Raw genomic sequence first — 15,185 nt, forward strand, 5'->3', positions numbered from 1 at the left:
AAAAAAATTCTCCAAGTGCTTATCCAAGATGCTCACCACGTGTGCCTATGTGATCAGGACTGAGTTGGAGAAGAAGTGAACACATCTAAAGGTGCCGCATCCGTCCCCCATGACTCAAATAACTACTTGTAGTGAAAGTCTTTGTCTTTTGTCCCATGTGAATAAAACCAAACACCACTTGTCAACAACATGCAACTATCCCATGAGACATGAAGAGTAATTGATATGGTCACCTGACACCCCATCAAATATGTCCAAATAGGAGACATGAGATCAAACCCATGGAATTACAGGCTGATATGATCCAATGGAACTCATGATTCGACATTTATCAAAAAAAAAAAAAAAGGGAAAAACACATTAATTATTCACCGGATGTAATGTGATGTGCACCTTGAAATGTTTCAAAATTCTGAAGGTAAGTTTGAGAGTGGTTAAAAATAAATGCTAATTTAAATAAGCACTTATTTTGGGTTAGGATTATATCAATAAATACGTATTTATATTTGGGAAATAAGCCCGGATAAATGCTTATTTTATTTATTTAGAAAACCTTAATTTCGGGCTTATTTTCAAATGTTTATTTCCGTTAAAGACTTTTCCTGGCCCGCCACTGTCCTTTTTTCCACCAAACACGTATAAACATTTATTAAAATAAGCACTATTTTTCTATTTTTCAATTAAGCACTTCCGAACTCCACCTAAAACTATTATTCACATGTTTTATGAGAGATTTTCGAATTCTACCAAAGTGACATTGTATCAAGATTTGGCCATTCTTCAATTTCAGAATTGCATAAAAGTTAAAATGGGAAATTTAATAATTTTACCATTCTGTTAGCGATGCTGGATTTAAGTGTTGATTTTTTTTTTTTAATTCAGGGCATGGTTTTCAAAATCGGACCAAACCGGACGATTAGACCAGAAAACCAGGAATTGGTCTAGTGATTGGTTCCGTTTTACCCTAAAACTGTTATTTGGCCAAAAATCATTGATTTGATCAGCAAATCATTGACCTGGGTGGTCAAACCATTCAAACCGTCTTACAGTTTTGGTCGTTTTTATTTTTTAAAACTTTTTTGTCAGAATGAGCCATCCAATCAGTTCGAACGGTCAGACTGTTCGACCTAAGAACTAGACCCCTGACCAATTTATTGTACGATTTGATTTTAAAAACCTTGATTCAGGGTATTTGATTGTTAATACACTTGCAGGTGACCCATTAAATGTTACTACCCGAAAATATTAATTTTTCGAAAAGAAAAAATCGCATATGAACAAAAACAGCTATCCTCATTTTTCTGCTTTTGACGTTTTCATACTTTGAGTTGAGACTATGGCATGACGTTTTCATACTTTTGACGCAAAAGTGTTGATACTATAGCGGGTAAATTTTTTAAATTACTCGCATGGTTTAGGATTAACTCTATCTCTATTGTTTATATATCGTATTAAAATGAAATGTTGAATTTGTCTTCCACTATTCTTAAAATTTTTAAAATAAAATTCAACTGATTAAAATTTTCAAGTAGATTCACTACTCTATCTCTGTCTCTGTTTTCCTCTCCATCTACATTTTTGTCTTCATCTCTGTCTATGCCCTTCTTGTCGTATCTCTCACCTAAGTTGAAACGGCATCCATTTCCGAGGTTAGACACCAAAACCCTCCATCCTCTCTCTCTCTCTCTCTTAAGTCCGAACTGTTCATTCTGACATACTTCTATTTCTGCATTGTGTTTACTTGAAAATGTTAAGAGATGAATGTCGGAGATTTAGCATCTGCTACAAAATCGCTAACACCATCTCCTTCTAGAGAAGATTAAAAATGAGGAGAATGGTAGATATACCAAGATGGGATCAAAATCTGATAAGACATCAAAGAAAGCAGTGTCACTTAGGCCCCGTTCACTTTTCGGTAAGTTATTTATCCGAGTAAATGCAATTACTTAGGTAAGTTTTTCCTAGGAGGCACTTACCCAAGTAAGTGCATTTACCCATATTCTTTTATTTTCTAGGTAAATAAGACAATGATCATTTTAGTAAGAAATTATTATTAAAATGAGCATTTTTGTCCCATTACAGTTTTCCCCTTTTGTGGGAAAGTTATTTACCCATAAGAGATAGGTGTCTCCTTCTTTGGTAAGTAGTACCCAAGAAAATAAACTTTCAGTCCCCACATAAAGCTGAAAAAAAGAACATAAAATTCTTGGTCAATGGGAACCAAAATCCCATTGACCAACTTTCCCCCCTTTCAAAATCCCAAAAAACAAACACCCCCTCAAGAGATATTAGACAAACCAGGGTTTCTTTCTCTCTTCTTCGTGCCCTTCCCCCTCTCGTCCATGTATAAAAAATCTCCCAAAATACATAGTGGTAAACAAAAAAATACAAAACAAGAAAAAACAACATAAACAGAACAAATTAAAGGTTTTTGATGACCCAAATCCAAACAATTGATCCATTATGTCAATCAGCAAGCGCTTAGACTTATTTCCATCCATCAGCAGCGGCAATGCTATTAGTACCGCATCGGTTGTCATGGCGGTTTATTGTGTTATAAATTAAAGTGTCATTTTTCTCTTCTCACGCCTTGATTGGATCTCCATGTACACTTTTGTATAGTTTCTGTTTCACGGTGGTAATGGTAGACCAGTAGTGATGGTTCGTCCGCATGGCAAACCATGAACAATTGATCCATGCTCACACATATGGCTGTTGAAGCCAGAGAGGCACAAGAGAGATCTGTTCCTTTCATCTCTGTAAATGTTCACTGATAACATAGAGTATGGAACTAATGGTTCAATGAATTTGCATCCGGACCGGTACTTAGAAAAGGTTCAAATGCTGAAAACACCCCGGCTTCAGAAAAGGTTTCAACGATAAATTAATATTGATAATTAAAAGGGTATTATTGTTATTGTTTCAAAATATAATAATCACGCGATTTTACATCATTACATGTGAGTGAATTGTAATGAAACTCTAATGATTAGTCAATTGTTATAAAATTTGAGAATATTTTAAGATAATATATAAATAAAGATAAAATTAATCAATTAACTAAACCATAAAGACAATTTAAGAAATTTACCAAAATAAAGAGGCAGATTACAGGGCATGCCGAATGGACGGGCAGGTTAACGACGGCTTAATGCTTCAAGAGGCCCACAAAAACCACCGCTTAGAACACTTGAACATGCAATTCTGCGGGTTTGGACCTGGATCCTTCAGATTTCGGGGCAGAGTGAAGAGGCCACATGACCAACCAGCAAGCTCCTTACACTGTCAACAGCTTGTTGTAGAGAAATAACACACCCTGGATTTTTTTTTGGTCGGGGGAGTGCTACCCAAAATTAGAGTGATATAACATGCGTCATCTCAATGTGAGTTCGCGTCTCCGCCCCACACCATGTGCGATGTAGTATTAGAGTCAATGATGTCATCATTGGAAGATATTCCCAATACACATTGGGAATGTGATGTGGGGTGTTGTGGGGCGGAGATGTGAACTCTTCAACCATATTCATAGTACTTTGCATAATTTTCTGTTTTTTCTACTGTCATGAGTCGTATTAAATATACTAGTAAACATGTACATGCATTTATATGTGATAATATCTTCAAGATAAAACTATTTACATTTCATGGGCAGTTTTTGAACCGTTACAAGTGGGCAATTTCTTAATTGTTGTAAGTGGACAATTTTTGAACAATTATAAGTGGATAATTGATTAACTGTTATAAGTGGGTGGTTTTTGGAGTGAGAGTAAAGGATACATATGCCCTTTTTATGCCTGTTGTATGTTGCTTATATAAGGGGTATAAATGTCTAATGAAAAATCCAGAAAATGGGGTTATTCGCTCTTTTATTAGTAGTATAGATTATAGTAACTTCAACTTTGATATTTTAATTACATATGTGTGCAAATAAATATAAAAGAATAAAGAAATAAGTATTAACATTATGATATTGAAAGTCAAAGGCAAGTATCAATAGATCTTTGGGTAAATTACAAAGACCCCCTTGTATTATGGGGTCTGTGATAAAGACCCCCTTGTACTTTGTTTTGCCACAAAGACCCCTCTCAACTGTTAAGTCAGATGACGAAATGCGTTAAATGACCAAAATACCTCACTAAATTTGTTCTATTTTTTTTGCCATTTTTCTCTTAAAACCTATTTAACCTATTATTTTCCATTTCTTCTCTTCTTTTCCCCTCCCTCGTCGTCCTCTCTCATTCTTTCTCTTTCCCAACTCTCCTAAATGAAAGGACGGAGGAAACCCAATTCTCATCTTCCCTTTCTTCTCTTCTCCATCTTCAATCTCGTCTCTATAGCCATCGTCGACGATGCCGCGATCATGGGAAACTACAATGCTTGATAGCCCAACAACAGATGTCTGCCCATATCTCTGTCTTCTTCGTCTTCCATATTTTCCCCGTTGTTATCATTGATTTCTTATGCTTCCATGGCAACCAGCAAAGGGAGAAAAAAAGGGCAGAAGGACTTGACGGATCTGGAGACTCTCCTCCTGCAGCACTTACAAAGTTGGAGCCGGAGCCGCCTCCCTTGCAATACTTGAGGAACAAGAGCCAACGTCACGTCCCGACCTAAACGGGTTCGTCGTGGTTGGACTCGTGAACTACTTACTAACTACCAAAACCATTTACAGAAGATGCCGGTTTTGGCATCATCACACTCATTGACTACTTACTAACTACCAAATCTGTAGACTATGCATATTAATTTCCTTTCCAAGCTTTTGATTCTCCGATTTGACAAATCTACACGGAACAAACCAATTTCCTCCCTCCCCCTCTCACTCTACCCTTCCTTGAAATTTCTCTCCCCTTCCCATCTCAATCCTTTGATCCTTTCCTATATATCCTCACTTCTTCCAGCATTCATTGGATTATCGGCCTCGTTTAATTGGTTCTTCTTTTCTTCTTTTTTTTCTATTTATCTCCATCTCATGACTCCCTCTCCCTCTCTGCTCAAATATCTTTGAATTATCAAAGGAGAAAAATGGAGAACAATCAGTAGTCGTTCTGGCAATTCAGCGGTCAGTTGAGGCTACAATCGACAAACTTGGCAAAAATTTCTCTTAACGATTCAATATGAGGGAATTCAGCGATCAACTGAGTCCAGGAGCCGGAGTTGGTGTCACATTGTGGTTGGACTCGTGGACTATATATGCCAAAACCGTGTATCTTCTATAAATGGTTTTACAGAGGATAAGCAATGAAGAGATGCATTATGTTCATTGGTTTCTAGAGGCTCCACAAGGTGTCGGAACATCGTCTCCAGCTCAATGGAGAGAGAGATCGGGATTGAATTAAATGGGTTCAATCCTAACGTTGTTAAGGGGAAGGGCAAGAAGAGAGATCGGGGGAAAGAGAGAAATGTGAAGGAACGAAAGGGTAGTATCAAAAGGTCGGGGAAGATGAACTATGTTAGAGTCTGTACATATGCTTCCCTAATTGATATATTAAAATTCGTTTTGGTTCAGAAGAAGAGGGGTCTAGAATCGAAATCAAAATGTTACATTCCAGTTCCAATTGTTTGGTTGAATGAAATTAGAATGATCTCATTCTCATTTTTGGTGGAATGACATTCCCCTAAGTGTCAAGGATATATTTTAGGACCACCAGGCTACCTTCTCATGAATGCCCTGTAGAACATTGTCTTGTGCCAAGGAAAAAGGAATCCGGGAACAATAGTGACACGACCTAAGTCTCTAAATCACGTGACAAATTAGGTCCTGTATCCCAGGTATATGTATTAATTAGCACAAATAGACTTGCACAAATACACCTAGCTATTGCGTTCGAGTTATGTCCCATTCTTAGGACCACAGCGGCCGTGGAGGGCTCCTCTTCGTCCTTATGTATTATTACAATTATTAAAAAAAAACATGTCCTTCAACTGTGTTTTCAAGTTGTTGTTAATTAAAAAAATCAATGTTTTCTGAAATCATCAAAATGATAGGTTTTAAACAAAAATAAATTCTGGAGTACAGATATTGTATGGTTTACGGCATATGATAAGAACGAAAGATTTCTCAAGCTGCAGTTTTGGCCATACATCGCACGTGAAGCCAATGGGGGTAGCCAAACAAGGTAGAGAAGAGATGCATGGAAAGATGGATTTTTCAATGTTATATCTTCTTCTGTTCTTTTTTCTTGGCTTTGTAACTTAAACCATACACCATACGGACTATGCTCTCATGCATGTACCCTCCGTAATTTGAATGAAGTTGATCAGATTTCGATGTTTAATTTTGTTTCAGTTTTAGAATCAATTTGTTTTCAAACCAGATAATTTTAGTTTTTTTTGGAACTCTCTCCAAGAAAAATAATTCACATTGAAGAGTGTGTATTATATAAGACTATAAATGGATTGGATTGGATTCAATAAAGAAACTAAACTGATCCCAAGTCCAATAAGAATCAGTTGGATTTCTAAGACTATGATTCTAATTCGAATATCTTATCAGATATCCTATTCGGATCTGATACGATTTGGATGGCTGTGTTTGATTGTAGTGCAAATTTATTTATACTAGTATAAATGCATGGAAGTGCAAATGAAAAAAAAAAAATAAATTCTCATTTAATTTTGTTTTGGGTTTTACTTTATTCTGCTCCATATCTTAATTTACCTCATTTGTACTGCAATCAAACAAAATAAACTAAAATTTGAAACAATAATAAGTTAAAATTTACATTCAAATCATTTGCACTGCCATAATTTTGCAGTGGTTCAAATTTATTTGTATTGCAATCAAACTCAGCCAAAAAAACTTGATGATATACAAATAATATATTATATTATTTATATAATATATATAATATATTATAATATATACAACATATATAAAAAAGAAATATTTGAATCCAGTTCTTACAGAATAGAATTTGAATGGAATAAGATTTGAGCCGACCAATTTGCAGCCCTAGTATAAATGTACCCGAGGAAAGGAAATACAATATTGTAACCCGTACCAAAACCTGACCATGCTTTTTAGGTTAGTGGTCCGTGAGCTTCCCTACGGTAGGGTGCAAGGACTATTTTGTCATGTTTTCCATTTCACATGTTGGTGTTGCCTGCTTTAATTTGATTCATTCACTTCAGAGTACAGGATTTCTGCATCCATAGTGCATAAAAGGAGCTTGAATTTACAGGGTTTAATAGATCCACATAGCAGCTACAATTGGGGTGTATTTGAACACAAGAATGCCCTCCCTAAGAGGTAAGCTTCAGCCCAATAAATCAATAAATCTGTGCCACGCGGGAGAAATTGTACCACTATCACATTGCCAAAGACAACTCGACCTTAACTTGCCACATAAGCAAATTTTCTTCTCATATCAGATGAGCCACGCCATTGCCAGATCTCCAGTGAGAAGAATTAGGGCACCATCTACTTTCAATTTAAACAGAAGGCAAAGTTGCACTACTTCATTCCTTTCAAGCAAATAACCTTTCTTCTACTTTCTTTTTCTTCCATGCAAACCATCATTTACATCTCACAAACAAACAGAGCCTAATATTCTTTTGGTTAGCATTAACTATCGGCGCATAAGGCCTTAAGGCCTCTCCACTTCATGCATGAGTCTCTATGGGACAAATGCTAGCGACAACTCTAGTAGTGGGGCGTATGCTTACGGAATAATAAAATGACAAAACAGCATGGCTTGCAATTACCAAAATAGCCTTGTCATTGCCTTCACATGTATTGACCGAATGAGGATACTTTGGTAAATTGCAAGCCCGATATATTTTGTCATCTTGTAGCATTTGCTCTGCAAGATTGTGAAATGTCAATTAGTATTCCCATTTTACATGTAGTTTTTCCATGGCCTTTCGAATTGGGAATCGGGTTTGCCAGTCAAGCTGTTTGGCAAAAAAACAGAAGTGTAAAAAAAGTTGGAAACCTTCCACCTGGCAATGTGGTTATATTTACCTTTGCCCCATAAATAGGGGTGACAAAAAAACTGAAAAACCAAATTGATTGAAAAGATAGATTAAAATCAAACAGAAAAATCGGTTAATCGAATTGATTGGTTAACCAATATAAAAAATCGCCGATTAACCTAACTGATCGATATACATATCTTTCTATATATTTTATTTTTATATATTATAAATTAATAAATATACATTATATATAAATATATATTTATAATATATGATATATTATTTATTATTCAAAATATAATATTTTATATATTTTTATAATATATATTGTAAAAATAAAAAAATGAAAAGCTGACGGTTAATCTATCGGTTTTAGTTACCCCTTTTCCAAAAACTGATAGCACCAGTTCGGTTACAGGAAAATGCCCATTGTTCGGTTAACCAAACCATGAGCACCCCTACCCATGAAATTTGACCTCTGTTCCTGGGGTTTAATATTTTGAACTGAAAGACATTGCCACGTTGTCATGGGGCTAGTCGGTGCGGCATTCGATTGGGTTGTGTAAGCGTATAAAAGTAAGCAATAACATTAAGGTAACAAAGAAGACATATGGATTAGTCAAAGGGCACCTTATATTGCATAACATGGAAACACAAACACATAGGTTTGTGTTGAGGGAACCTCATGCTTAATCCTTACACGATATTAGCACCACTCAACTAACTATATCTCCCTTTAAAGAGTAAGTTAAATTTTTTGGAGAATGACAAAAAGAAGCATCACTAATGATGAAAAATCATACTAAAAATTATAATAATGACATTCGTATTCCCCCATACAATCATACTAAAAATTACAATAATGACATCCGTATTCTTCGTACAAAATACATATATTGCTCCACCAAAACACATTAGATGACACTCTAATTGCATATTACGGGCACAGTCGATGACACGACAAAATGGTCACTTGTGACACGTGATCAATTAAGAGTTGTAAAAAAAAAATCAAAAAGCCATATGTTTTGGCAACCATTTAAATTGAAATTTTGCTGGTGATTAGATGCATGTCATGGGAAAGATATTCCGTCTTAGATCCCTAGTATTATCAATTTCGTAAAATACTAGGCATGCATTGGGTAGATCTTGGGCTACTGTAGCTATATTGTATCGTGACTGTACTGTCGTCTCCATTTCAATACATGAAATATTAAGTGTATATTTTACAATTTTAATATTTTAGGGGGTAGGCTTGCTAAGACCAACCCCTTATATAATAATAAAAAAAATGTGTCTATCAAGATATATCAATATTTTGATAATCACCCTGTATTTATGTAATGTTAATTAAGCAGTCTTAAGAATGCTTTTAATCATCGAAAGCTTCTGATTCAATACTACTGAATTGTTCTTAGACAGGTTAATACACAAAGATGTAGCATTTCCTATTTATTTGATTCCTATATACATCAAAATCAGCTGCGCTTTTCCTCAAGAGATCCTTTACAAGTTGTACTGCCCACATCAACTAGAATGAAGGAGAGTGAAAAATGATGGGAACAGAGGGGAAATTTTTAGTTGTTCTAAAAGGAGAAAGGAAGTGTATAGGAGAAATGGGCTTAATATCTTTAATGTGTTTTTTCATTATTATTATTTATAATTATTATAATAGAGCATGTTCAAACGGTCCACTACCTAATGGATTATTTAGATTAGTTATATCATATGTCCATTAAAGGAAAAGCCTAACTGATCTGATTCCACTTTGGGCTGCATTTGGCGTTCCTTATTTTAAGGATTTATTTACTTTTTGCAGTTAAGATGCCCTTATGAAAACTGATTTTTTAACAGCAAAAAGGAGATAAGTCCTTAATGAAAGAAAATTTCTTTTCAATATATTGATTCAACAAGGGCCCCTTATTACGACCCTTTTAATTTGGTTATAAGAACCCAAACCTCCTAATATAAATAAGAAAATAAGAAAATAATAATAAGCCCAAAAGAAGAAAGAATAAACAAAAAACATAAACAACCAATTCCACTCCTTATATTATTCTTCTAAAAATTAAAAGATCCAGCCCAAGCTTGTATGCGTAGTGGAAAATATGTATTATTCATGAAATGGTTAATAATTCTGCAACTTAAAATTTTTATCTGAAGTTGACTAAAGATGAGCAAGCAGGGCAGCAATGTACAGTCACATTCGCATGTCTATGACTTTTGTTAAGTCAGTGTCATAGTTAGTTACTGGTGAGAGGATTTGAACCACATAATTTGAAGTGCATTTGAAAGAATGTGTTGATGTGTAATTTATCAATAATTTCAATTTTCTACATACTAAATAGTAAATACGGGCTGGAGAGGGACCAATGGAAGATTTTCTTCCCTACGCATCAACTGGTCACTGCAGCTTCAAGCCATTAAGAGCATCTATCTGCCGACATATATATATATATATATATATATATATATATATATATAGAACATCTATCTGTAGCAAATAGCAAGAGGGACGATGATGGGACCTTTTGCCTTACAAGCACAGATTGTCCTCTAGCTAGGGGACCTGGCCCAATAGATTTGTGAGCACTGGTTTGAAAGCTACTTATAGTTGGACATACTCTATATTATTGACAGCATACCTGATACATTGTGACAAGGTCTCCATCAAGACGTCTATACTCCCAACATGCACGGGAATGATTCATAAATGGTGTACGTAGCCTACCTCTTCATCTTAAAAATTATTTCATCCATTCTTCTGGTCTACCTGTATATATTATCATGATCATCTGATCAATTCGGATAAGAAGTTTATGGGTTTTAGCTGTTTTCTTATGGGTCTATCTCTAAAATTAAATATCTATACCCTACATTAAGCAGTTGGGTATTCTCTATTTATCTTCTTTCATAGAATATCTGTCTCATCTGTTGATTTGCTTACCTCACAAATATAATATATATATATATATATATATATTATATGGGTTTTACTCTAGCCACCATTTATTTATATATGGCTATCTTTCATTCCAATCAATAATAGAAGAAGAAGCCCAAATTAAAAGTGTCTTCAAAAATATAAAAAACAAAACCCTAGGCCGGTAAGTTAATTAGGGAGTTTCCCTAGGAAGACTAGAAGAATTGGTTGACTTGTTTCATTCAGAATTCCATCAGAAATAAGAAGTTTAACGGTTTAGCCATGTACCCAATAGAAAAGTAGAAAGAGATTATGAAAGAAATGGAAAAAAAAACAAAAACAAAGATGGTGTCTTATAGAAACAAACTTTTTTCTTTTAGGGATCTAATAATTTCTCTCTGTATTTATCCTAAAGACAAAAAACTTAGTTTTTGCTCTTTTCAATATATCTGATTACCATGCCTACCTCAATCCCTCTTAGTTGAGATTTAATCTTTATCTTCCAGTTGGTGAATTTACTGTTTCTCTTTACCTTTTGGTAGGAACGGATAGAGACGTCCATAAAATTCTGAAATGTGGGGAAGAACAGTGAAAGGCTAAGAATATATACCTATATTCTATCTTGCAAACCCTATATATTATATCCATTTGCACAATTGCATTGCAGAGAGTGAATTAAATATTGCTTGATCCACAGTTTTTTAAGTAATCATTGCTTGCTCATATAAGCTAGTCACCACACCAATAGTTGAAGTTGAATGAGAGAGGTAATATCATCCCTATCTGTCTGTGAGTCTGTGGTTGATAACCCCAAGCCAGTTCCAAATTTCAAAGCTCGGTCCCAGCAGTAAAAAGCTAAAAACTCCTAGTCCTTAGCTTCTTTAGGTAAATGCGTACCAAATTCGGGACATTCGTGGCCTTTGAAGAACAATTTTGTTTCTTTGTCTGTAACTTGGCTTTCTATACAACTATGTTGCAAAAGAGAAAACTGAAGAAAGAAATAAAGCTGACCAACACTTGTAATTTTCACCGAGGACATGAAAAAAGAATACTTGTAATTTTCACTGATGATGGTAAAAGGAAGGAGAGAAGCTCAAGAAGAGAAGAGTGATGGACATGAACACAGTAAGGTAAGCTGTATGGGGCCCGTATGGGGCCTGTATGGGGCTGTCTCTGTCCCTTGCCTGTACACGCATTCAATGATCTTTGGCAAGACTAAGGAGCGAAAGATGCTCCCATGCAATTCTAGCACATCTCTCATCCCCACAATCCCCTAAAAATCATCTCTCATTCCAAAAACCATTTATTGCACCACGGAAACTATTCTATACTCCGTTGGGCTATTGGGCCGGCATCATGGTCCCTTCCTCCTGGCCCACTAAGGCAACGATCTCTCAATATCTCATCACTCATATGGGGAACTGGAGTAAGGTCGGTCGGTGTTCTGCACCGCCACTGTGAGTCTGTGGCACGCAGCTGTGTGCCACCTAGCTCACTTATGTGCCCAAGGGTGTTCAATACACTATGATGAGTGATCTAAGCCCAACCCATCAATCTGATGGATTTACTTTGATGATCCGATCAAATCATCTGGTCTGATAAAACCTAATCAGGTGGGCCATGCTCTATGGAACAAGATGTGTGGGCATCAATGCTCCAATGAAGTCCCTACCTTTGCCTTTGATTGTGTGGCACCTACAATGAGTAGCAGGGTGAAATTTTGCAGATAGGGTTTCTGGCATTCTTAGTTGTAGTTGCATTCTGCACTTCTTTTGGTTTATCCTTTTAACTTGTTTGCTTGGGTGTCATAAAGTCACGTGAATACACCTTTTAGGGCTCTCTCCCCCCCTATCTCTCTCTCTCTTCTTCCTCTTTTAAATTAGATTTACCACTCTATTGATCAGGCCCTTTTAGCATTTTTTTTTTTGAACTTTCCCATCTTCCAATCTAATATCTCGTCCTTCTGTGCTGGTCAACAACAAGATTTTTCGTTGTTTCATCATTCTCTTCCCCCATGAATCCAATTTATCTGAATCTGAATCCATCACTCTCCTCCTTTCCTCTCGTAGAGCCCAATGATGAGGATCAGCAGTACTGTCAACTCTTTAGTCCTCCACCATCTCAAACTAATTCTTCTCTTCACTCTACTCCCCTTTCCTTCAACTCGGCTCGAGAAGGAGGCAGCCATGACCATGAGGCCCATGATAGAGAACAACAAGAACAGCAGCAACCGCAAGGGGTGAGTGCAAAAGGGTTTATGTAATTGAATTTTGGACGCTTTGGACTATGTGATCTGAACTGATCCATATATATATATATCTTTGTCGATTTTAGGCTGATAAGGGTGTTTCTTATGGCGGATCATCAAGTGAAGGTTATCATCTGGACTTCCCATATCATCCACTTCCATCTTCGAAGAACGGCATAAACAGCAGCCTCGAATTGTCCATTAAGCAGGAAATTCGGGATGAGAGCCAAAGCAACAGTACTGGTTCAGCGAGGTGGATGTCTTCGAAGATGAGGCTGATGAGGAAGATGATGAATTCAGATCGAATGGGTGCAGACAAACCAGCTTCTGGGAATACGCAGAAGTTTCAGGATCATCATCAGCAACCATCTTCATTGGAGATGGACAGCAGCAGCAGCAACAGTTCCTCCAACAATAGCAATATCACTGTTAGAGTCTGCTCAGATTGCAATACAACCAAGACCCCTCTATGGAGGAGTGGCCCTAGAGGACCCAAGGTAATTCACCCTCATCTCTGTGGCTTTATCAATATCCAAGAATCGTTTTCTTATCTTTTCAAGTGGTGCAGTCACTATGCAACGCCTGTGGAATTCGGCAACGTAAAGCCAGGCGGGCCATGGCGGCAGCAGCTGCAAGTGGTACACTTCTTCCTGCAGATACACCATCTTTGCAGAGAAAGGTGCACCACAAGGAGAAGAGATCAGAAACTGGGTACGTCCAACAGTACAAGAAACGTTGCAAACTGGCTCCCTCTCCTCGCAGCAGGAAGAAACTTTGTTTTGAGGATTTCACTATAAACCTGAGTAAGAACTCGGCTTTTCATCGAGTATTCCCACAAGATGAAAAGGAAGCGGCGATCCTGCTAATGGCTCTATCTTGTGGCCTTGTTCATGGCTGAATCTCTCTTGTCCTTTTCTCCTTGTCCCTCTTTTTGGTTTCTTTTTATTGATTATTAGAAGTTTTAAATTGTTTTTTTTTTAGCTATAGTAGAGCAAATGTTTGTGTGTAGTGGCTGAGAATGTGTGTGTGAGAGAGAGTGAGAGCAAGAGGGAACATTAATAGCAGGTGAGGTACCAAAAACTAATAAACGCATAAATAAATTCTTTGTTTACCTGTTTAATTATTTTTCGTCTTCTGACATCTTTTCTTGTTTTGTGATGACCAGCAACTTGAATATTTATGGTTTCCAAGTCACAAGGCTCAGGAATCTCTTGCTTATTCCTATGCCTTTTCTTTTTCTCCTTTTCAGCTTCACCAGCTTTTTTTTCCTTGTTTCATCTTTGAAGAAAAAAGAAGATAAGGGTTCTTCGCTTCATGAATAAAAGAACGTAAGAGAGTGCAAGTTAAGGATGTTTTGTTACTCAATAGAAAAGATGGAATTCTGAATATATGAAGCCATTGATTGAATGGAACATCTCCCAACAACAAAGACAGCTGCCAAAAAAGTAGAGCAACCCCACATCCTAGGTTTTGGAAATGGGGAATAAAAGATGCGACCAGGCATTCAATTCACGTGTAAGCTTTGCATGCTGATTACAGTATCAAATTTGAGTGTTGAAGATTAACCGACTCAACCCAGTCTCTAGGAAAGTGTTTGGTACCGTGATCTTCACAGTGTTTGTGTTTTTCAGACAGATAGGTAGGCCGGAAGGGCTTTAATCATAGAGGAGGTGGAGCCAAGGAAAAGTAGCAACTCTCTCTCTCTCTCTCTCTCTCTCTCTCTCTGTGAACACAAGTACAAAGGAGGAGCAATGACCATAAGTACCACAAATTTCTTTCTTTGGTCAATGGAAGTTATCAACTCCACAGTCAGGGAAGAAATAATTTTGTGGCTTCTATTGGATTTAAACCGTAAGATGGTCGCAGTGTCCTTGCTCTTTGGCTTCTGAAAAGCTGGTAGTAATTCTGTAATTGAAGTCCTAATGCAGCTGAACGAGTTAACCAGATTACCAGAGCATTGGTTTCTAGGGGGAAAAAATGCATGTCTTTTGTGCATGATGAGGATACCCTTCTTTGGTAGAAGGTTATACCCTTTGATCTTTTCCTTCCCTTTCCCTTCTCCTTCTGTTTCCTCTTCTTTTTTCAATTTCACTG

At 36.6% G+C, this 15,185-nt stretch overlaps 1 protein-coding gene across 1 annotated transcript; it reads left to right on the plus strand.

Annotated features, from left to right (window-relative positions):
* Positions 1-12,271: 12,271 nt before the first annotated feature.
* Positions 12,272-14,214, plus strand: LOC148842357 (putative GATA transcription factor 22). Its single transcript, XM_088956871.1, has 3 exons — positions 12,272-13,082; positions 13,178-13,588; positions 13,660-14,214. The coding sequence occupies exons 1-3, from the start codon at positions 12,858-12,860 to the stop codon at positions 13,987-13,989; spliced, it is 966 nt and encodes a 321-aa protein (XP_088812997.1). The 5' UTR covers positions 12,272-12,857; the 3' UTR covers positions 13,990-14,214.
* The last annotated feature ends 971 nt before the right edge of the window (positions 14,215-15,185 follow it).

This window comes from Nelumbo lutea, chromosome 8 (genome assembly GCF_056320005.1).
Source record: "Nelumbo lutea isolate HS-2025 chromosome 8, American lotus-T2T, whole genome shotgun sequence".
Classification (NCBI taxonomy): Eukaryota; Viridiplantae; Streptophyta; class Magnoliopsida; order Proteales; family Nelumbonaceae; genus Nelumbo; species Nelumbo lutea.